This window comes from Lithobates pipiens, unplaced genomic scaffold, assembly GCF_037356315.1.
Source record: "Lithobates pipiens isolate NorthernLeopardFrog02 unplaced genomic scaffold, aLitPip1_a1.2 Scaffold_1, whole genome shotgun sequence".
Taxonomy (NCBI): domain Eukaryota; kingdom Metazoa; phylum Chordata; class Amphibia; order Anura; family Ranidae; genus Lithobates; species Lithobates pipiens.
The window spans coordinates 221215183-221239338 of NW_027507685.1; the positions used below are offsets into that span (position 1 = coordinate 221215183).

Below are 24156 nucleotides of genomic sequence, written 5' to 3' on the forward strand. Positions count from 1 at the left end.
TCTAAAGTCACTTCTGCAAGCTTCTTCCCACATAATGTACATGAAGTGTTGTGTTTACCATTTTTATGTTGTAGTAGGAGTAGTAGTAGATTACATTGTGGGGGAAAAAATGTTTTAACTTACCAGAAACCTAATCTGCCTCTCCCTACTCCACGGTGATCTTCAGTCTTTTATCTCCTCCTCCCATTGTCTTCTGGGGAAAGTGGCGCCGTGTGTTCTGGGACCTGTGTGTGTGTGTCCCTGAACACAGCGTGCCCCATTCACAAAGCACTGCGCGACTCGCACATGCACAGTAGGAAACGGGCAATGAAGCTGCAAGGCTCCACTGTCTGTTTCCCTCAGTGAGGATGGCGTCTGGACACGATACGAGGGACATATCGTCCTGGGGGGGGGGGTGACATTGCAGAGAAACAAATGTAATGAAATAATGTCCACAAATGTGAAAAAGAAAAAAAGGTATGTGAACATAAATCATGTGAAAAAAAAAAGGAGGAGGGTTAAGTCCATATAAGAATCTTGATATTTATATGCAAAGTCAGCTGATTAGCATCACTGAAGCGCCAATGGGAACACGGTAGGAGAGGATAATTGCAGAGATAACCACCACCAACTTAGTGAAGGCTTACCAGAATAAGTGGACTTAAAGAGGCATATACCTCTTAAGTCATGTAGGCTTGTGGTGATATTTTTACAGAGTTACATAGTAGTAGGTGAGGTTGAAAAAAAAGACAAGTCCGTCAAGTCCAACCCTATGTGTGTGATTATATGTCAGTATTACATTGTATATCCCTGTATTTTGCGGTCATTCAGGTGCTTATCTAATCGTTTCTTGAAACTATCAATGCGCCCCCCCCCCACTGAGACCACTGCCTGTGGAAGGAAATTCCACATCCTTGTCGCTCTTACAGTAAAGAATTTTAATGAGTGACCACGAGTCTTGTTAAAGTCCCTTCTGCAAAAAAGTTTTATCCCTATTGTGGGGTCACCAGTATGGTATTTTATATTAAAATCATATCCCCTCTCAAGTTCAGTGCTCGCAACCTTTCCTCATAACTAATATCCCCCAGACCCTTTATTAGCTTTGTTGCCACTCTCTCCATTTCCCGTACATCCTTCCTGAGGACTGGTGCCCAGAACTGGACAGCATACTCTAGGTGCGGCCGGACCAGAGTCTTGTAGAGTGGGAGAATTATCGTTTTATCTCAGGAATAATATTCACCGTTTAAGCGAGTATGTGACATGTACGATCGCTATCCCGGGTCAGGACCATACACTTTTCATCAGCAGGTTCCCAATGTAATGTGCAGATGGATTTCTCATAGAGATAAAGAGGACCGGAATATATGCCCGTATTCACACGGTGCAACCAAAAAAAAATGAAGAAAAGTTTCACATGTGTGATATCGTTTGATAAAAGGTTTATTAAAAAATGAGTAAAATCAAGAACACTCACATTTCAAATGGAGATATGTACACTTGCAAGGACAACGTAGAATGGCGCAAATAGGGGTACAAGAAAATATTTTTTTATTTTTTGTTTAATATTTTGTCAGTCAAAAAGTTGTTATGAGACTTATCAAATCTTTCTTAAATGTAGACGTAGGGTTGTTTGGTAGTTCCCTATAGGTATGCTGGTCACTCAAAAATCGAATACATCTATACGTCCTTCCTCTCACCGAGATCTAAGACCCACATTAGACAAGGGATTATCCTAGATTCTCTTAGATGGTAACTTGGCAAGATCTTTCAAAACCAGATCCCTAAACATATTAATAGCCGGGACCAACTGAGTTGGAGGTTTGAAAAGGGACAGGTTTGATGGTCCGGAATAAACTGTCCCAGACGTGTCCGTTCTAGCTGGATTCCTACGGGGAAATAAGATTGTTAGATATTTATTTTTCTAATATACTTGTGTATATCGATAAATGTAGAAGTGATGCAATTAACACAGGTGAACACCCGGTTGGCACGTACTTCATATTGGGGCCACATTCTCTATATAAGCGCAGTGATCGCAGATGCAGTCTGTGTAGACGAAACTCGTTGGGTTGAGCCCTGCCAGCATCATGAAATCCATCTGCACATGCATTAGGAATGCACTGATGAAAATTGTATGGTCCTGGCCCGGAATAGCGATTGTAGATGTCACATCCTCACTCAAACAGTGAATATCATCACAAGCCTACATGACTTAAGAGGTATATGCCCCTTTAATTCCACTTATTCCGGTAAGCCTTCACTCAATTGGTGGTGGTTATCTCTGCAATTATCCTCTCCTACCGTGTTCCCATTGACGCTTCAGTGATGCTAATCAGCTGACTTTGCATATAAATATCAAGATTCTTATATCTATATTCTTATATTAATATTTATTTTTTTACTTTTCATATGTATATCTTTATGTCATTTTATATCTGGTAACACAATTTTTTATTATTAGTGACTGTATATTTGAGCGCTGCACATTATACCGTGATTTAACATTTGCAATTGTCTTTTGCTGTGCTGGCTGCTTTATATACACTTTTTGAGCGACAATGCAGTATTTTTTTTATATGCAGTAAAACAGGTTCAGCTTGATGGCCAACCAGCTTCCCGGCTTGGCTGCATGTTTAGTGATATAAATAGTGTCTATATGGGCTATGTGTTAGTTTAGCACCCAAACTGTCCCAGGAGTGAATGTCTACTTTAAGTAGAGAGCTATGCTGGGAATCTGTTGAAGGAAGTTTCAATTTCTGTATGTCAGCTCTGTGGCCTTAAGCAGTGTTCTGCTATCCTAATAGAAAAGGAACCGATCCTTTCAATATGAACGCATTAACCACACGCTGATTGACGCACGTATATAAACATCATGTTAGCAAGTGGTTATTAGAATACTATGGTTGCAGCCGCAGCCATGATCTTAGATTGGCTGTTCTCTAAAAGTGTTCTGGGTGGCTCAATCACTTTTACAGAGCACGCGGCCCGCTGCTGCCCTACAATGGTTCCTGGGCTCGTTCGTTCCTCTGGGGAGCCTGGGACTGGGGTAAGCAGTTTGGACAGCTTCCCACAGAGGAGATGGAGGAACATTTGTTCCCCTGTTCCCCTGTTTCCTCTGTGGTGGATGATCCCGGACGTGACATTTCATCACTTCGGTTTCAGACCTGTCAGAAAAGCAACTAGCCAAGCATGATCTGTGCTTGGTTAGTTGTTTTGGAGGGCAGCGGAAACATTGGGGGGTCTAAGAAACATGTGAGAGGCTGAAAGCTGCTTCTCCTTGATGGTGCACTGAGTAGTAACATTTAGGCTCCATTCACACCTATGCATGCTGCTTTTGAGCTTTTCTGCAGTGCTTTTTAACCACGATTGTGCCACAATTTTGGGTCTGAGATTTCTTTACCTGAGTTTCTACAGGTAGGGCAGTGTGTTAAAATGAAAGAGTAAGTAAACTCTCCCACTTTGATGCTTCTTTTCATTTAGTCCATTATAATAAGTAATTATCAGACTATAGCCACTATAATCCAGCCCAAATCGCATATTACTTACTGTTTAAAGAAACGTTAAAAAAATTGTTTCCAGGGTTTAGGCAGCACCATCTTAAGTATTGTTTTCTGTGTCCACAGTGGAGTGTATTTCCGCCCTTACATTGAGCACTTTCTGTACTGTTAACCAAGCCTCCTTCTCAATCCAATGTTTCTATGGCAACCCTGCTTCACTGTTCATAGCTGACTTGTTCTATTTCATAGTATTTACTTGTGCCGATTATGTAATGTTTGCCTTTGTCAGTCTTATCAGTGTCAGCTGTTAAAGGGATTGTAAAGGTATTTTTCTTTTCTCTTAAAATAACAAACATGTTATGCTTACCTCCACTGTGCAACTCGTTTTGCACAGAGTGGCCCCAAACCTGGTCTTCTGGGGTCCCTCGGCGGCTGTCTCTGCTTCTTCCCACAGGTGCTTCTCACTTCATGCGAGCTCCCTCGCATGGTGAGAAGCACCTGCGGGCGCGCTCCCGTTATACAGCCGGCGGCTATAGCCGCTTGCTGTATCACACGGCCCCGCCCCCCGGCACGCCACGTCATTGGATGTGATTGACAGCAGCACGAGCCAATGGCTGCGCTGCCTTCAATCCATCCACTCCAGCCAATCATAGGCCAGGCTGAGTGGTGAAGAGGAAGTCGGGAGCGAGCGCGGGACTTTCGAGGGGTGAGGTAAGTAAAACGGGGGGGCTGGGGGCTCCGGCACTGTGAGATGTTTTTTCACCTTAATGCATAGAATGCATTAAGGTGAAAAAACATTTACCTTTACAACCCCTTTAAGACTGCAGTAATGCTGTCCCATGCCCTGCTTTAAACTTCATGTGATGTCACATGGGGTGCAAGAGGAAGCTCTGCAGTCTCCTGGGATTTCAGTGTTGTGTGCCATAGGAAGTCCTGATAATAGATAGACAAAGTACACAGAGTGTGCCATAAATTGGGGGAGATCTGGGCATGCTCAGTGATGTCATTCTAAAGAACAAAAGGATTACAACAATACTAAGCAAGTAAGGAGATATCTACAAGCAGTGTTCATTAGGGTTTTTTTTATGCTGATTTACATGGGACAAAGTTGTGGGGGAAAGTTTACAACCACTTTAATAGACTGCCCTACCAGCAGAATGTGGATCACACAAGTGTGAATGTAGGCTCATTGCCCAAATATCACCAAAATTGTCCTCTCCACTGTTCATAAGACCTCCTACTCTCAAGCTCTCTCCTCTCCTCCTCCCATGCTCATCTCCAGGATTTCTCCAGAGCCTCTCCCATCCTCTGGAACTCACTACCTTCACCTGTCTGGCTATCCCCTACTCTTGCTACCTTCAGCTGATCCCTGAAAACTCATCCCTTCAGGAAAGCCTATCACGTCTCCAAGTAATCTCCTACCACTTCTATCAACTCATTCTCTAACAGTTACAACCTTTTGTACCATCTGCCCCACCTCATTAGATTGTAAGCTCTTCTGAGCAGGGCCCTCTTAATCCTCTTAGCACTCTCACCTAGCAGTTAGAAGGGTTGCTGGTTCAAATCCCAACCACAACACTATCTGCCTGGAGTTTGCATGTTCTCCCTGTGCCTGCGTGGGTTTCCTCCCGGCATTCCGGTTTCCTCCCACACTCCAAAGATATGCAGGTAGGTTTCTACCTGGCTTCTGTCTAAAATTGGCCCTACTATATAAATGGGGACCTTGGATTGTGGGCTCCTTGAGGGTAGGGACCAATGTGAGTGGCCAATGTACAGGGATAGGGACAATTGTAGACACTCAGGTTGAACTGGATGGACTGATGTCTTTATTCAACCTTACTAACTATGTAACTATATATTGTAAAACGCTGCATAAACTGTTGGCGCTATATAAATCCTGTATAATAATAATAACAGTGCCAACACATAGACAATGCAATTTGCCTTATGTCCTATTGTTTCAGTTCATACCAATGTTCTGCAGAAAAAAGGGACATGTTGCATTTTTTGTGTGGTGTGTTCAAGCTTTGACGCATTGCAACACACAGAATAAGGGGTGAACAAAAAACAATGTGATACGTTGTTAAAATGCGTGCACCGTCCATGCACAACAGTGTGGGTTTTGCACAGAATAAGACCCTTAGCTGAAAGAAGGGCAAAACTCTGGTGTAAGTAACATAGATGGAATGATAGTATGTACCCTGTTTCCCCCTAAAATGAGACCTAGCGTGATTGTCGGTGTTGGCTGCAATATAAGCCCTACCACCCAAATAAGCCCTACTCTGTTTCCTCAAAAATAAGCCCTACCCTGAAAAGAAGACCTACAAGGACTTTAACTAGGGCTTATTTGGGGGGTAGGGCTTTTATTGCAGCTATCACCGACAATCACACTAGGTCTTATTTTAGGGGAAACAGGGTATATACCATCATATACTCACCGACCACTTTATTAGGTACACCCTGCTAGTACTGGGTTGGGCCCCCTTTTGCTTCGTGGCATAGATTCAACAAGGTTTTGGAAACGTTCCTCAGAGATTTTGGTGCATATTTACATGATAGCATCACGCAGTTGCTGCAGATTTGTTGGCTGCACATCCATGATGCGAATCTCCCGTTCCACCACATCCCAAAGGTGTTCTATTAGATTGAGATCTGGTGAGTGTGGAGACCATTGGAGTACAGTGACCTCATTGTCATGTTCAATAAACCAGTGGTGAGATGATTGGAGCTTTGTGACATGGTGCATTATCCTGCTGGAAGGAGCCATCAGAAGATGGGGACACTGTAGTCATAAAGGGATGGACATGGTCAGCAACAATACTCAGGTAGGCCGTGGTGTTTAAACAATGCTCAATTGCTACTAAAAAATAAATAAATAAATAGACAAAGAAATTGTTTCAGAACTTTTTCCACCTTTAATGTGACCTATAAACTGTAAAACTACATTGAAAAGCAAACTAAAATCTTTTAAAATTTTTGTGGAGGGAAGTAAAAATAAAAAAATAAAATAATATGGTTGCATAAGTATGCACACCCTTACACTAATACTTTGTTGGAGCACCTTCTGATTTTATTACAGTACTCAGCCTTTTTGGGTATGAGTCTATCAGCATGGCACATCTTGACTTGGCAATATTTGCCCACTCTTCTTTGCAAAAACACTCCAAATCTGTCAGATTGTGAGGGCATCTCCTGTGCACAGCCCTCTTCAGATCACCCCACAGATTTCAGTGGGATTAAGGTCTGGACTCTGGCTGGGCCATTCCAAAACTTTAATCTTCTGGTGAAGCCATTCCTTTATTGATTTGGATGTATGATTTGGGTCGTAATGCTGGAAGATGAAGTTCCTCTTCATGTTCAGCTTTCTAGCAGAAGCCTGAAGGTTTTCTGCCAATATTGACTGGTATTTGGAACTGGTCATAATTCCCTCTACCTTGACTAAGGCCGCTGTTCCAGCTGAAGAAAAACGGCCCCAAAGCATGATGCTGCCACCGCCATGCTTCACGGTGGGTATGATGTTCTTTTGGTGATGTGCAGTGTTGTTTTAGCGCCAAACATATCTTTTGGAATTATGGGCAAAAAGTTCAACCTTGATTTCATCAAACCAGAGAGAGAAAATCAGCATTAGTGAAAATTGGAGCTGCTAGCAACAGAGGAAAAACACAACAACCTCTAATCAACAATAAAATAAAAAATTGCAGCGCTTGGTTTCATCAGACCAGAGCACATTTCCCCACATGCTTTTGGGAGACTTCAGATGCGTTTTTGCAAAATTTTGCCAGGCCTGGATGGTTTTTTTTCATAAGAAAAGGCTTTCGTCTTGCCACTTGACCCCATAACCCAGACATGTGAAGAATATGGGAGATGTTGTCACATGTACCACACAGCCAGTACTTGCTAGATATTCCTGCAGCTCCTTTAGCCCCCATTCACACCTATGCAAATTAGATGTGTGTTTCCCCGCATCTAATTCGCATAGTAGGAGAATGTGACTGGCTCCCTATGGAGCCGGTTCACATATCTCCGGGGCAGCTGTGGAGCTCTCTTCAGAAAAACGTGTGTGCCTTTGGCTCAGTTTCAGAGCCGAATTCAGGAATAGAATCGGCTTTGATTCGTCCCTGAAACGGGGAACAGGGACGCACATCACTTCTGTGCATTCCGCAGCGTGTTATAGTGTGAACCTGGGCTCAATGTTGCTTTGGCCTCTTGGCAAACTCCATGACCAGTTTTCTTCTGGTCTTTTCATCAATTTTGGAGGGACGTCCAGTTCTTGGTAATGTCACTGTTGTGCCATATTTTCTCCACTTGATAATGACTGTCTTCACTGTGTTCCATGGTATATCCAATGCCTTGGAAATTATTTTGTACCGTCCTCCTGACGGATACCTTTTAACAATGAGATCCTTCTGATGCTTTGGAAGCTCTCTGCGGACCATGGCTTTGCTGTAGGATGTGAGTAAGAAAATGTCAGGAAAGACCTACTAGAACAGCTGAACTTTATTTGGGGTTAATCAGAGGCACTCTAAATAAAGACAGGTGTGTACTGACGCCGATTTAACATGAGTTTGAATGTGATTGCTTAATTCTGAACACAGCTACATCCCCAGTTATAAGAGGGTATGCAGACTTATGCAATCACATTATTTTTTATTTTTACTCCCCCCGACTTAAAACATTTCAGTTTGTTTTTTAGTTGAGTTGTACAGTTTATAGGTAACACTAAGCCTAGGTCCACACTAGAGCGATCTCAGAGATCGCTTTTGATTTGCACCCGCACCGCACGCGCCGATCACATGCGATCTCAGAGCAATGCAAGTTCAGCCATACAGTTGTATAGCTGAACTTGTATTGGATTTGCAAGGCAAAGGGTGCAGGGACTTGTTTTTTACCCTGCACTAGAATCGGATCGCATGGGTGTTCTCACCGATGCGATCCGATTCCTGTGCGAGTTTCTCAGTTCGCACTGCGATCTGTGAACTGAATTGGGGGTGTAATTCAAGCGGAGTTCTGCCTGAAAATAAATTTTAAAAGTCAGCAGCTACAAATACTGCAGCTGCTGACTTTTAATAATCAGACACTTACCTGTCCCGGGGTCCAGTGATGTGGGGGGAATGAAGCTCCTCTCTGTGGTGCTGGCATTGTAACTGTGGGCGCTCGGCTATGGCTTCACAGCTTGGCATCCACTGCACATATGCGAGCCGCGCCACGCACCGTGACTGGCCGGGCAATCATCTGGGACCTGTGATGTGTCCCAGATGATTGCCTAGAGGGAGGGGGAGAGGTGATCTCCCTTCCGGTGCTGCAGTGCACCAGGAGTAAGTGGGAAGTGGGACTCTCTGAACAGAGGGTAGCCACACCCCCAAAAAAATGACATGCCAAATGTGACATGTCAGGGGGTCACCTCCCTTAAAGCAGAAGTTTAATTTTTGGGTGGAACTCCGCTTTAACTTTGTTAATGACACCCGCAGCGGTTCGCAGAAGGTAGGGTGAACCGCCTGCGGGAGAGGAGCATTGCCGGGACTGGCGCATTGCACGTGTGTGTGAACCCAGGGTTTCCACTATTGCGTCCCCAAAGTCACGCGATTTTTCTGCGTTTTTTTTTTGCCACGACTTGAAGCAATGCCGGTGTATTCTTGAGGCCTATGGACCTCAAGTCGCATCAAAGTGGGACCAAAGTAGTGCAGGGACTACTTTGAAAGTCGCACAGATCTGAACGGTACTCATTGGAAATCATGGGGTACAACTTGTCATGTGACTTTTCAGTCCCAAATCGCATGAAAAGTCGCACTAGTGGAGACCGAGCTTTAAGGTGGAAAAAAGGTTCTGAAATGAATTATCTTTGTCTCATTTTTTTTTACATCACAGAAACCTGACAGGGGTGTGTAGACTTTTTTTATTTCAGGCAAAACTCTTCATCAACAGTCTCTCTGGCTCAGAGACTCAGAATGAATTTGGATTAATGTGACAGCCAGGTACGTGGTATTTCCTGGAGACACGTATAGATCTCAGGATAACTCTAAGGCTGGATTCACACCTATGGCATTTTTTGTGCTTTTTGCATTTTGCAGATTTGCACTACAGAACGTGTTCCATAGGAAACCATGATAAATGGACTGTAGTGCAAATCTGCAAACTGCAAAAGGCACTAAAACTGCCATTAGGTGTGAATCCAGCCTTACATATCTGTTTATAAATATATCATCATCACTCTATTGTCACCCCCCCCCCCCCCCCCCAACTTCGCTTGGGGGTGTGGTGAAGATCACATCACACCTTCTATAGATACAAAGTAACAAATCGCCTTCCTGCAGCTGTCAGACAGGGGAGTCACGTGACGCTCAGTGATCAGCTGACCCGGACACAGTCACGTGAGTGCAGAGACTCCAGGAAGAGGAGATCGGTGATCAGTGATGTAGAATCCTCCTCGGTACTGAGGAGAGCGGACAGCACCATGGAGGACAGGGGGAGGGGGAGAGCCGGATACTGGGGGATCATTGTCCTGACACTGCTCGGAGCTGTGTACTGTGCTCAGTATAAAGAGGTATGAGGGATGACCTCTGTTGTGGGTTTTGTTTATATTAGTGCTGTGGGGGGTTCGGGGAAGGGTTGTGTGGGTGTTCTGGGGAGGGGGAGCTCTGTTGTGGGTGGGCTGTGTTAGTGCTCTGGAGTTTTTTTTTTTTTTTGGGGGGGGGGGGGCTCTGTTGTGGGTTGTGTAGTGCTCTGGGGTGCTTTTTTTGGGGGAGCTCTGGTGTGTGTGTGTGTGTGTGTGTGTGTGTTGTGTTAGTGCTCTGGGGTGCTTTATTGGGGGGGGGGGGAACTCTGGTGTGTGTGCTGTGTCAGTGCTCTGTGTTTTTTTTTGGGGGGGGGGGGCTCGTGTGTGTGTGTGTGGGCTGTGTTAGTGCTCTGGGTTTTTTTTGTGGGGGGGGGGCTGTTAGTGCTCTGGGGGGGCTCTGGTGTGTGTGTGTGGGCTGTGTTAGTGCTCTAGGGGGGGGCCTCTGCCATCATTGGTTTCAATTTTCCAAACAAAATCCAGCATGTTGGACGCTTTTGATTGCAGCACAAAAATCGCATGTTGCAGCTGGCACACTAATGATGTGAAAAATGAATGGCCAAGAATTTTTGGTTTTTCGATTTCATCTATGGCCAGCCTTAGTCAAAGAACCCCCCCCCCCCCTTAAGTACCCGCAATTATCATTTGGATAATCAGGAAGTCGGCGCAGCGCTGCGCTCGTCACAGGTAGTGGGACATTGCCCCAATGCATGGCCGATGATATATTCAGCGCAACTTGCAAATGACTTCAGTATAGAAGTCAGTGCAAGTTGCCTGGAGACTTGAGTGAAGTGACTTGTCTCCTCTCTGGGCAGTCTGCCAAGAAAAGATCAAAAAGATACAATGTTTACACTTGAATGAATGAACTCATCTCTGTGTGAGTTCTCAGTTTAACCATTTAAAGCGGGATTCCACTGCTTAGAAAGTTTTTTTGGATTAGGCATAGTCACAATCAATATTCTTAATAAGCATAGCACTTACTTGTAGTGTTTCTGCAAACAGCAGCATGCCTTTGTCCGCTCAGAAATGACTTTATAAAACCGTCTCCTGACGGTTTCCATTTTGCCTGTGGGCATGTGAAGCCCACAGGCATCCTCTTCCAGGAGAGTGTGCTCCAAAATGACCAGCATGCACCGCCCGTTCTATGTAAGATCTCGCGCATGCGCAGTCTGAGCAACCTCGAGCGGCGTCAACAGCTCCGGTTGCCATGACAACGGGTGTTGTCGTCGGTAGTCCCGCCCCGTTGTGATGGCAACGGAGATAAACCCTCTGAACGTCGGGTGTCGTGATGTCGGACGGCAGACCGGAACAAGTGACCTGGCGAATAAGCCCGCCCCTTTCTGCATCGACTCCTCCCCTTTCCGCAATTCACTGTGGCAGAAAATCTGAAATAGAAAAAAAACAGAGGAAGACAGCTGAAAGGTAAGGGGGTTACCTAGCGTTTAGGGAAGGGGAGATCACATAGACCTAGGAGTGTATTTTAGGGTGGACCTCCGCTTTAAAGACTAAGTCTTTTTTGACACTTGATGCTTACAAATAAAAATCCTGTATTTTCTGCTAGAAATTCACTAAGAACCCCCAAAACTTGTATGTGTGTATATATATATATATATATATATATATATATATATATATATATATAATTTTTTAGCAGAGATCCTAGGGAATAAAATAGCGGTTGTTGCAATATTTTATGTCACACGGTATTTGCGCAGAGGTCTTTCAAACTCAATTTTTTTTGGGAAAAAATACACAGAAAAAAAAAAAAAACAAACAGTAAAGTTAGCCCATTTTTTTTTCATCCAAAAGTTTTGATTACCTGTTTTTGTGTAATTTTTTTTATATATATATATTTCATTCTAAATTATACATACAAGTGAACTGTTTGGATGTTAGTTTTGTTTAATAAATGTAAGAAATTTTCTGTATCACTAAGACCCCTTTCACACCACAACGCCGCTATTTTTAGCGGCGTTTGACCGCGGCGCATTTCGGGCGCTTTTACCCCCCGCTAGCGGCTGCAAAAGGGTTAACCCCGCCGGCAATACGCCGCTATAGCAGCGTTTTGCCGGCAGTATTACAGCGCTGCCCCATTGATTTCAATAGGGAGCAGCGGTGGAGGAGCGGTAAACACACGCTCCTTCACCGCTCCAAAGAAGCTGCTGACGTCCTGCCAGCGCACCGCTGTAGTGTGAAAGCCCTCGGGCTTTCACACTACACACAATGGTGCAGCTTCTTTAGGGCGTTTTGCAAGCGCTGTTTCTAACACTATAGCGCCTGCAAAACGCCCTGGTGTGAAAGGGGTCTTAAGGCTGCTTTCACACTGAAGCGAGCAGGCGTTGACGGTAAAACACTGCCAGTTTTAGCGGCACTTTACCGTCATTTTAGCGGGGCACTTATAATTCAGCTAGCGGCCCAGGAAGGGGTTAAATGTGCCCGTGAAGCGCCGCTGCCAAAATCGCATTGCAGGTGCTTCGGCAGTGGTGCCCATTCATTTCAATGGGCAGGAGTGGTGGAGGAGCGGTATACACCACTCGAAAGATGCTGCTTGCAGGACTTTTTTTTTTTAACGTCCTGCCAGCGCATCTCCTCAGTGTGAAAGCACTCGGGGCTTCCACACAGATTGCAGGGGAGCCATTTTGCAGGCACTTTACAGGCGCCATTTTAAAGCACCTGAAAAACGCCCCAGTGGGAAAGGTGTCTAACTTAGATTTTATGAGATGAAGGGGAAAAAAATAAATAATCGGCCTAACATATCGGGCAAAAAAAAAAAGCACAATTGGCCGATGCCGATTAATTAAAAAACGTCAAATATCGGCCGATATATCGGTCGACCTCTATACTAAAGCCTCTTTATGAAGGGACACCCCCGCTCGCTGGAGTGGGGGGGGGGGGGGGGCTTCTACAGTTTTCAAGGATCTGGCAGGAACAAGACAGATGGTTGGCTTTCTCAGTTTCTCTAGGTTACAAACTAGAGTTCCGAGGGTTCCTGTGTCCTCATTTTCTCAGATCATACGTTCCCAGAGATCCAGTGAAAAAAGTCTCTCTTTCTAGCTTTGTATCATCCCTTGTCTCAAAGAGTGATATCGGCGGTCCCCTTGGAAGAGCAAGGATTAGGTCTTGGAATAATGAAAAGGTTTGAATAAAAACCCAAAATGGGTTGTCGGACCAATTTTAAATCTCAAAGATCTAAACCGGTTTTTGAATACCGTTCTTTTCGCATGGAGTCAATCTGATCAGTAGTCTCCATCCTGCAGCCCACTTAAAACCAAAGTTTGATCACCACAGTCGGCTACCTGGTATACCTAGGTTGGATTCTCAACCTAGAAAAATCCTCCTTAAAACCATCAAGGTGATTGCTTGTGGCTGATCATAGATACAGCTCAGAAAAGGGTGTTTTGCCCCAGGAAAGGATCAGTTCCATAAGTGATCAAAACAAAGAAGAATCCTTCTATTTGACTTTGCGTGAAATTGTTGGGAAAGATAGTGGCTTCTTTCAAGGCCGTTTCTTATGTGCAGGTGAATTACTTGAGTTGCCACAATTGTTGCCGAGAGAACGGTCCCTTCACCTCGACATCTTTCTGTCATTTATGCCAAAAATGGGGAGTTCTGGACGTTGATCTGTTTGCATCAAAGTTCAACAACAAAATCAACATCAACATCGTTGTGTCAAGGACAAGGGATCCGATGGTGAGGAAGAACACTTGCAAATCATGTCCTAGGGTTGATCAGACTTGGATCGATGAGCTGGGTAATCGGTTCTCAAACCTGGCAGGTGTTGGGGGTGTGGCCTGAATCTGCATTCAGTATCCTTCTTTGATTCTGATCCCATTTTCCTCAAGTTACCCGCCTGGTAATCTACCTCCAGAGTCCCGGTGTGTTGTGGAGACATGTCACCGCCCTGCAAAGCGGCAGACAGCCACCAAACTTGATCAATTCCACCATCAAGATGGACAGTCACAGGCCAAAGATGGCAGCTCCCCAGGGAGCACCACCGCGGGTCTTTATTGCAAAATTCCTTAATTATACGGACTACGATGCTATTTTCAGTTTTATGCAGAAAGAAGGGTAACATACCTCTGCACATCATCAGATCATGGCGTTTCCAGACTTCTCTGCGGAGGTTTCAGAGGCAACGCAGCCAGACACCTGCGAGTCCGACACTTAAAATAAGCAATGTTGTTCCCTGCTCGCCTTTGTGTCGATGGGTGGGATTGTGTCCACTTTTTTGAGGAGGCGGGAGCCACCAGTGCCTGGCTGGATCCGCTAAATCCCACCTGAGCCGTGAGTACTGTAAGGCCTAATGCCCACCAATCGTTTCCCCCACATTGGATGATGCTACCCACTTTCCCACATTGACTTTGTCCTGGTTCTATACTTTGCAGAGGGACGTACACTCATGTTTGGACCGTTTATTTTAGCTCATGCTCTGTTTTCTTGCTGCATTCCCAGTGTTGTTAAAGAGAGTGCACCCTTCTCTTTACTAACACTGGGAATACTTCTACCTTGTGCTATACTACCACCTGCGGTCTTATAGCAGCATTGTGGTCAGTTTTTCCATCTTTATTATTGACCACAGACAGTGAGCCACCGGAGTCCTGCTGCAGGCAGTATTTTTCAGAGGATTTTCAGCACCCGCCCCTGAATACCTGCCCCCGAATATTATCAGACCACTCCCTCTATTGGGTTTAGCTGGCACAATACAACAACCCTCCCCTGCATAACTGGAGACTAAATCCTTTCTGGTTAACCATTCTCCCTGACACTGATAGACTTGCCATGGAATGGGGGTTCTTCTTTAACAATAATGCTGCTATGTCCTCCCCTTTGACAGTATGAAGCATTTAAAGTGGTTGTAAACCCTCCTCCCACAACTTTGTTCCATGTAAATCAGCATAAAAAACCCTAATGAATACTGCTTTTAGATATCTCCTTACTTGCTTTGTATTGTTGTAATCCTTGTTGTTCTGTAGAATGAAGTCCCTGAGCATGCCCAGATCTCCCCTGATTTACGGCACACTCTCTATGTCTTATCTATCTGTTATCAGGACTAGGCACAACACTGAACTCTGCTAATCACTCAGAGCTTCCTCCTACACACCATGTGACCTCGCATACAGTCTAAACTTGGCCATTACTGCAGTCTTGTCAGCTGAAGCTGATAAGTCTGACAAAGGCAAACATTAGACATCGGCACAAGTAAATACTATGAAATAAACAAGTAAGCTATGAATAGGGAAGCAGGGTTGCCATAGAAACGTTGGATTGAGAAGGAGGCTTGGTTAACAGTACAGGAAGTGCTCAATGTAAGGGCAGAAATACACTCCACTGTGGACTCAGAAAACAATACTTAAGATGGCGCTTGGAAACAAGTTTTTTAAAGTTTCTTTAAACAGTAATATGTGATTTGGGCTGGATTACAGTGGCTATAGTTTGATAATTACTTATTATAATGGACTAAATGAAAAGAAGCATCAGAGTGGGAGAGTTTACTTCCTCTTTAAAATACATGCTAGAATGCTCCTTACAGACTACATCTCCAGGTTTAGAAGAGATATTATTTCTGCTTATGTTCAAGACACTGCTCAGTTGACTGAACTGGAGGGTTGTTATGTAACGTCGCCTTTGCCCGCCTCACTGGCACAGCTAAAGCTTCAAACTAGGGTGGTTGACCAGCTGTGCCAGACACGAGCTTGGCACAAGCTGTTTTTTTAGTAAACAAAGGATTTATGAACAGGGTGAACGTTCAGGTAAGCTGCTCCTCTATTTGGCACATCTGGACTCCAGACCTCAAGTGGTTATTGCCCTACGATCTGATACAGCAGGTTTTCTCACAGATCCTGCTATATCAGGGAGTTTGACCCCCCCCCCCCCTTTCTTTTTCTTAAAAAAAAAAAAAAAAAAAAAAAAAAAGGTCTACACATCTTAAGTTGGCTATCCTCCCACAGGATGTGGGAAACCTTCTTGATGGCCTCACGCTAAATTGACCAATGAACAGGTGGATATGTTGGAGGCCCCGCTCTCAACGGACAATATTAAGCTTGCCCTTTCACATTTTGCAAAAGCTGACGCCCCCGGCTCTAATGGCCTACTTATTGAATTTCATGTCCTTGCCCTTTATCAAGCCACTGCCCTTTCCAAATCTGTGTGAAGCCATCATAGTTCTCATCCCTAAGCCTGGCAAGGACCCCCACCTACCTGAATCATATAGGCTTTTCTCACTATTGCAAACTGACATTAAAATATTAGCCAAAATCTTAGCCTTATACCTTTTTTTTTAAATAAAGTTATTCTTTCCCTAAATCACCCCGATTAAACGCTTTGTGTCAGCGAAAAATACAGTCTTTAATACTAGGCTCCGCTTTATGAACATTCAGGCTTCCCATCACCAAATAGGATCTAGAATAATTGTTTCCCTTGACGCAGCTTGATTCGGTTGAGTGGCAGTGTCTTTGCTGCTTTTGGTTCGGGCCCAACTTTGTCATGGCTCACTATCCTTTACAATGCTCAGCAGGCCAGGGTGGGGGCTAATGGTTGGACCTCTGGCGCCTCCCCATTCTCAAGGGGGACGCGACAGGGGTGCCCCATTTCACCCCTCCTATATGCGATGCATACTAGCCCATTATGCTTTTAATTTGCAGGGAGCAAGAGAGGACATAAAACCCATCGGGGGATTACTTCCTCTTTAACATCTAAGCTGCAGCAATTGTAAGAAGTGCTGCTTGTTCCTCCTAAAAATTTCCGTTACTAAGGGGCGATGACCCTTCACTGCATATTGAGCCTATGGTAAAGAAAGAACATAAGAACTGTTTATCAGCAGTCTGTAGAAGTTGGGAAGATCGCCAAGTTCTGATTTTGGCTTTGATGCTTCTGAAGAAAGCGTGTAATCACAAGGAGCGTGCAGACGCCAAACTGATTTCATAACGGAAGATGAGGAAGGACAAAAATATAAAGGGCACCACACTTACCCATGTTGATCCTCTTTATTTTTGTCGTACACTTTCCAGGAACATGCATCATATGCTCCAGCAGCTGTTTACTGGGGACATTGGGCTTTCTCCGGATATTGGGATCTCACTAAGGATCCATTCACATCTGTCTGTTGCCTTACCATTGAACTCTATATAAAGCGCAATTTGGTGACAGTGCATTTAAAAATGAAGGAAGCAGGATTTTATTAATTTTGTCATTTCTTTATTTAACAAAAAGTTGCATTTTCAGACGTGCAAAAATCATGCATAACAAGGTCACATGTATAGACAGACTTGTAAAATCAGTGGTAATGCAATAAAGTCTGTACAGCATCAATGAGCACCCAAGAAATGACAATCTGTGGATCAGGCAACAAAAAAACACAAGTCTCAGAAAGAGGTGGCAGGTGGGAGCCTCCAACACGTACAAATGAAGTGCAGTATAAGAAAGCGTTTTTATATGGAAAAAGAAAAAAAAAAAGCAGGCCGGGATCTTCACGGAGGTCTGGAAGCCAAAATGACCCAGGCAGGGCCTACTACCGAATGGACAAAGTATAATGGCCGGGTAACTACTGAAACGGCAAGGAATAGATGGCCAAGCTTCAGAAAGGGTATGGGAGGGGAAAAAGGGAGGTAGGGGGAAGGGGCAGGGAGAAGGGGGTAAAGAAGAAACCGGGAAAAGCAGTCTCTCTCGCACAGGGCCAAACAAGAACCATAGGTCCTGGGGGCCCAGCTGGATTGAGACCTTCTGCAAATAAGCATCAAATATTGCCACAGCCTCCATGTGTCACAAAAGTACTCAACCCTGTTATGTAGGATAGCCGTGAGGTCCTCCATGTCCCTAAGGGCACTTTTCACACTGGGGCATTGGGGGAGTCTGTAGTAAAGCGCTGTGTGTTGTGTGTGTGTTTTTTTTTTTTTTTTTTTTTTGTGGCGCTTTTAACCCCACTAGTGGTCGAATAAAGGATTAAAAGTGCCCACAAAGCGCCGCTCCCGCGTCGCTTTGCGGGTGTTTCGGCAACGCTGCGCATTAATTTCAATGGGCAGGGGGGTGCTTTAGGAGCCCTGTATACTTCCTTTTCTTCCTTCCTCTTCCCATCAGCTGGAGCCATTGACTCCTGCTGCCAATCAAACCCAGGGGGGAGTGTGGGCCAAGCTGCACTGTGCATGTGTCAACAGAAGCATACAGTGCTGTCATGGATCAAGAGTGCCCCCACAAAAAGTGGCTTCTTTGAGGGCACTCGGAAGTCAGGAGGAGCCAGGAGCGACAGCGGAGGGCCACAGAAGAGGAGGATTAGGGCTGCTCTGTGCAAAACCATTACACAGAGCAGATTAGTATTGCATCAAAATTCAACAAAATAGTAACGCTTTGATAATGCATTTCTAGGCTCTAATATTAACCACTTACTGCAAATCACTGTAGCTGTAAGTCATTACTTTGATGCTAAATACCATTTGTTATGGCAGCAGCTAGCTCTGCCATAGCCCTGGTATTTTCAGAAACTGCGGGCGGTTCTCTTTAAGATAAAAGTGGTCTCTGCTACGGATTCGGCAAGAGATCACTTTTATCGAGGGCGGGAGAGGGCCCCCCCCCCCCCGCCACGCTTCGGTCGTCTCCGCCGCTTACTGGAGCCACCGGCAGAGGCGCAGCCGATCGCGTCCTCTCCCCTGACAGACCTGGAGCTGAGTGAGGAAAAGCCACAAATAATTTTTATTTATTTTTACAAAAAATAAAAACCACAGAGGTGATCAAAGAAAGCTCTATTTGTGGAGTAAATATTGTTTTGTGTCTCCAGTTTTCCAGAGTCCCTCCTAGATCTGTATGTTCTCTAGTAGAGTTCAGCTTTGAGGTTGCACTGTGTCATTCTGTTATTCTTAGCCATTGTGACTGTGGTTAATATGAGGAAGTAATATGATGGTGCAATCTTAGTTGCTGCTGTTTTTTATTATCTTGCACTGCAGATACCTTGTAATTTTTTAACCTCCATCAAGGCTGTTTTTGAAAGTTGTGGTTTGCAAACGCTTCCTTGGGAAAATGATTGCTTTATATTTACATGGTGTCAGCAGATTTCATTGCGCACTTACAAAGGACTGTGTGCAGACACCAGATTCCAGCGGCAAGAATCGGCAAATTTTTGTAGCTGGAATGATGGGTGTATGTGAATAGGGGTGGCCGCTCAGCCTGTATAAAGTAATGACTTGGCGGACAGCAACCCCCGCTTTTCGCATGAAGCCGCACACCAAGTGGTCACCTGAGGATATCAGCCTGGATGAAGCTAACTAATTGTGTGCAGCTACAGTGCCTTGAAAAAGTATTCATACCCCTTGAAAATGTTGTCATGTTACAGCTAAAAAACGTAAATGTATTTTATTGGGATTTAATGTGATAGACCACCACAAAGTGGCACATAATTGTGAAGTGGAAGGAAAATGATAAATGGTTTTCAAAATGTTTTACAAATACATATGTGATAAGTGTGGTTTATATTTGTATGGCGCCCCCCCTGAGTCAATACTTTTGTAGAACCCCCCTTTCTCTGCAATTACAGCTGCAAGTCTTTTTTTGGGAATGTCACTACCAGCTTTTCACATGGAGTGACATTTCTGCCCATTCTTCTTTGCAAAATAACCCAAGCTCTGTCAGATTGGATGGAGAGTGTCTGTGAACAGCAATTTTCAAATCTTGCCACAGATTCTCAATTGGATTTAGGTCTGTACTTTGACTGGGCCATTCTAACATATATGAATATGCTATGACCTAAATCAGGCATGTCCAAAGTCTGGTCCACGGGCCAATTGCGGCCCGCGTTCCGCTTTTGGACGGCCCACCTGGTAATTTGGACATGTATATCTTTTGTGTCCCCCCAACGAATCCCAGAGTGCTGGGGGCCACAAAAGATATATATATATATATGCTGGCTGCCTTGAAGGGGACAGGGAGGAGGCGGGCCGTACACAATACATTTTACGTGTTTGGTTGTAACATGACGACAAATGGCGGAAAATGTCAAGGAATAGGAATGCTTTTTCAAGGCACTGTACATGTGAACAGCGGCAACCATTGTCAGTCATTAGTTTATATAGGCTGAGCAGCCACCGCTATTTAAATTCATCGACCATTCCGCTGCTTTAATTTGCTGCTAGAATGTGTATGCGGCTACATTTCAACATGAAGGAGGCCTAACTATACCATTGAAAGCATTATATCTGTTTGATACGAGCAATAATAACCATCTCAAGCAGTGTTAGTCTACATTCACAGCAGCAGTTACGCTCGGTGATCACTGCTGGTCGCACACAAAGTGTGTCCAGCAGCAATCGCCACAGGCAATCGCTGGCTGTGCGGACATCAGTGATTAGCTGGGGGTGCCGGCTACCTGTCATTATAGTGAATGGGGCGGGTGGCTGCAACAAGAATCTGACTCCTGCCGCTACTACTCACACCTGTACCCTGCACAGCTTACCTTTGGGGAACACACACTATTTCCCCCATGTTGTGGCGATGAGAAATATTCTGTAGCTTACACAGTACCTGTGCTAGGATGACACTGCTCCTCCATAGATACAGTACAGTAAGTGAGCGTTTTTCACCATTGGATAGGTAGTGTGTGCAGGATCACCTTATGAAAATAGTCTGAAAAAGGAAACAAATACAGGCAGCATGTAATGGCATTCATACTGGTAAGCTGCATAATATTACACTTTTTTGTTCTTGGATTTAGACACTTTTTAAAGTAGAATTCCATGCAAAACCTAACTAGTCTTAAAAATGCCCCCTCCCCCTCCTAACACATATTCTGATTAACCTGTGTAAGAAGGTTCTGTATACTTGCCTATTTTCAGGCCACTCTGGTCAAATCATCTCCCTGTGTAAGCCAACAGCAGGGAAGAGTTGAGGCCTCTCAAAATGCTCGGGAGTGGTGGCATCACCCATAGGCACCTATGGGCCACCCGTTGGCGGCGCTCCCTCTTCTCCCCTGCAGTCGCCACTGGCTGACAGAGGGAGGTAGATCATGTGACTGGACCAGAGTGATCTGAAAATGTATTTTATTTTTATTTATTTCATTTACTTGTATAGCGCCGTCGCTTTACCAGCACTTTTCATATACATTGTACATTCACATCAGTCCCTACCCTCAAGGAGCTTACACTCTAAGGTCCCTGACACACATTCATACATACTAAGGACAATTTAGACAGGATCCAATTAGCCTACCAGCATGTCTTTTGAAGTGTGGGAGGAAATCTGAGTACCTGGAGGAAACCCATGCAAACTCCGGGCAGGTAGTGTCGTGGTTGGGATTGGAACCAGCAATCCAATGGGTAAGTATACAGATCTTCTTACACAGGTTAGTCAGAATAGGTGTTCGGTTAGGTAATGTGATTGGTTGCAGACTGGCTGGTGAGTTGAGCTGGGAATTTACTTTCGGTTTTGTTTTGCATGCGTTGTCCTTTAATGTGCTCCTTGCTGTGAAGGACCGTTATAGGTGGGGGCAGTGGCCAGTTGTTTGTTACTGATGTAATATTGGTGAGGGGACACACTGGACAGGTTTACTGCAATTTGTGATATATGGTTAGTGTCCAGTGCGGCACTGGGGCCTTTTGACCCTTTTGCCACCAGGTCTGTATGTTGTACAGACCCAACGGCAGGGGGTATCGCACACAATCTGGAAGTGTGTGTGTGTGAAACTAACAGGCAGACTCCTGACTCGCTCTTACACCCCCCCCCCCCCCCCCCCCATACCGGCGCAGAAACCCCCCACCGCCAACCCCGCCATGCTTACCAAGCTCTGCTTGCCCATCAGTGGGCCCGGGATCTCCATGGCAGGGGCCAGCGTCACTTCCGGGTCAAGCTCTCGGTGTCCCCGGCTCGCTTTGCCAAGAGAGGATGTTATGGAATGCGATCTGCATTGCAAAACATTCAGTGGAATACAGGGGAGACATGCAGGGTCTTTAGAACCTGCATATCTCAATAAGCAGAACCTGTCCCCTAAAGATCATCACATAGGGGACAAACAGTCCCCTATGTGATGGGGAAAAAAAGATACATCCAAGAACATAAAAGCACCACCATCCCACCCCCAGATATACACACAAACGTAAACGCATGCATCGGGGTGCCTACACGTGAAAACGTTGCTTGCGATACACATGTTGCATATCGCCGTGTATGCCAGAGTGAGAGCAATAATTCTAGCACCAGACCTCCTCCGTAACACTAAACTGATACCTAATAGGGGTGCTTTTGAAGCATTGCATATAGAAAAATATAAGGTACTGAAGTTTGTCGCCATTTCATGGGCACACATACATTTAAGGTTAGGCATGTTGGGTATCTATTTAGACCTTTTGTGGTAATATCATCATGTGACATTAAAAATTGCAACTACCACTATTTTATTCTCTAGGCTAGGGTGTCTGCTTTCAGAAAATTATATAGCATTTTGTGGGTTTTATGTAATCTTCAGGCTTAAAATTATTTTTTTAAACGTGTGCAAAAACTGCTCTGGCAGCGAAAGGGTTAAAGAGGGGTGGGCTCCCTCCAGGCTCACCTGCTCTGTGCCTATCCATTAGAATGCATGTGCTTCTACTAATGGAGGCTTTAAAAAGTTTACAAGAGTTAGGTCTTCAGATAATATCGGGGTGCCTTTGGAGCGGCTCTGCAGCTTACGCATGTATTTGCTATGTGTGCAGACTAAACCCCTGTTTTTAATGCAGACTGTTAGACAGGATAATTCATTTGGTTGCAGACTAGCTGGTGAGTTGAGCTGGGACGTTTCTTTGGTCTTGTTTTACAATATTAACAAGGGCCTTGCACTGATGAAGCCACTGAATGAATATTCTGGTCTGTCGTACTTGTCACCAAATACCTTCTTTTTTTTTTTTTTTTTTTTTTTTTCTTTCCCTATAGGTCTCTCCGTTGATTACAATGGAACAATTGCTCTGGGTGAGCGGTCGGGTGATTGGCGAGGTGGATACCTACCGCATTCCGCTCATCACTTACACCCCACGGGGACATCTCCTGGCCTTTTCTGAGGCTCGAAAACATTCTTCCTCTGATCTCGGGGCAAAATTCATAGCCACTCGCAGGTCACAGGATGGGGGTAAGTATCCAATTTATGTATGCTCGGGAGCCTTCCATTCATTCACATATATCGTGCCCGGCACTTGTGTTGTAGTGCTGCCATCTAGTTGCAATTTTAGGTTCTAGCAGGAAATAATGAAAAGATAACTAATGCAAACACGGAAAAGGGTGCAATAATGTTAAATTAAAGGAAGCCTTTGCTGGGAGATAAATGGGAGGATGCCAATGATGATCTGTTTCTGAAAATGCTTTTGCCTGGCAGTTATGCTGACTTGGTGAATACTTTTGAGTCACTGAGCAAGCACAGTAAATGCCCATACACACGATCAGAAAATCATACAACAAATACCACTTTCGAACCGAACGTAGGTACACAGCTTGCGAGAGCTGATCAGGGAAGGTCGTGTGAAATTATCTGATGGAGCAGGCACATACATTTTTCTCGTCCTGATTTTTTTTTTTTTTCTTGTACGATTTTTTTTCATTTAAATCAGAGCTCCACCCAAAAAGGGAAGCTCCGCTTGTCTGCCTCCTTCCTTCCCCCTTCCTCCTCACATTTGGCACATTGTGAATGGGAGCGAGTACCTGTTTGACAGGTATCCGCTCCCGGTGAGTTTGCGGCAAACTCAGCTGGAAGTTCGGCCCTCGCAGCAGCTGACCCAATAGGAAAGCGCAATGCGATTCACGCATGCGCAGTAGTGAACTGGCTGTGAAGCCACAAGGGGGTTTCCCTTAGCCAAGATGGCGACGCCAGCACCCAAGAGCCGATTGTTCAAGAATAGGCTTGGGTGAGGACACCGCAGTACCCCTGGACACCGGTAAGTGCCCTAATAGTAAAAGTCAGCAGCTACAGTATTTGTGTGTCCCAGGCTTAAGTGTTGCTTTCAAAACCATACTTGGTTTTTCAAATTATTGATGCAACAGGATCAAAATAACAGCTAGTAAACTAGCATTTTTAGAAGGTCAGCAATGGCAGCTTACATTCCACAGTCTAGCCACTTAAGCCCCGGACCAATTTGCGGCCAAAGGACCAAGCCCCTTTTTGCGATTTGGCACTGCGTCACTTTAATTGAC

At 44.8% G+C, this 24156-nt stretch overlaps 1 protein-coding gene across 1 annotated transcript in view; it reads left to right on the forward strand.

The window, feature by feature from the left end:
• Nucleotides 1–9838: 9838 nt before the first annotated feature.
• The window catches only part of NEU1 (neuraminidase 1), a 33176-nt gene continuing 18858 nt past the window's right edge, over nucleotides 9839–24156 (forward strand). The window contains exons 1-2 of the mRNA XM_077483207.1: nucleotides 9839–10017; nucleotides 22909–23101. Coding sequence (XP_077339333.1) covers nucleotides 9928–10017; nucleotides 22909–23101 — 283 coding nt within the window. The 5' untranslated portion in view covers nucleotides 9839–9927. The remainder of the gene's footprint in view (nucleotides 10018–22908; nucleotides 23102–24156) is intronic.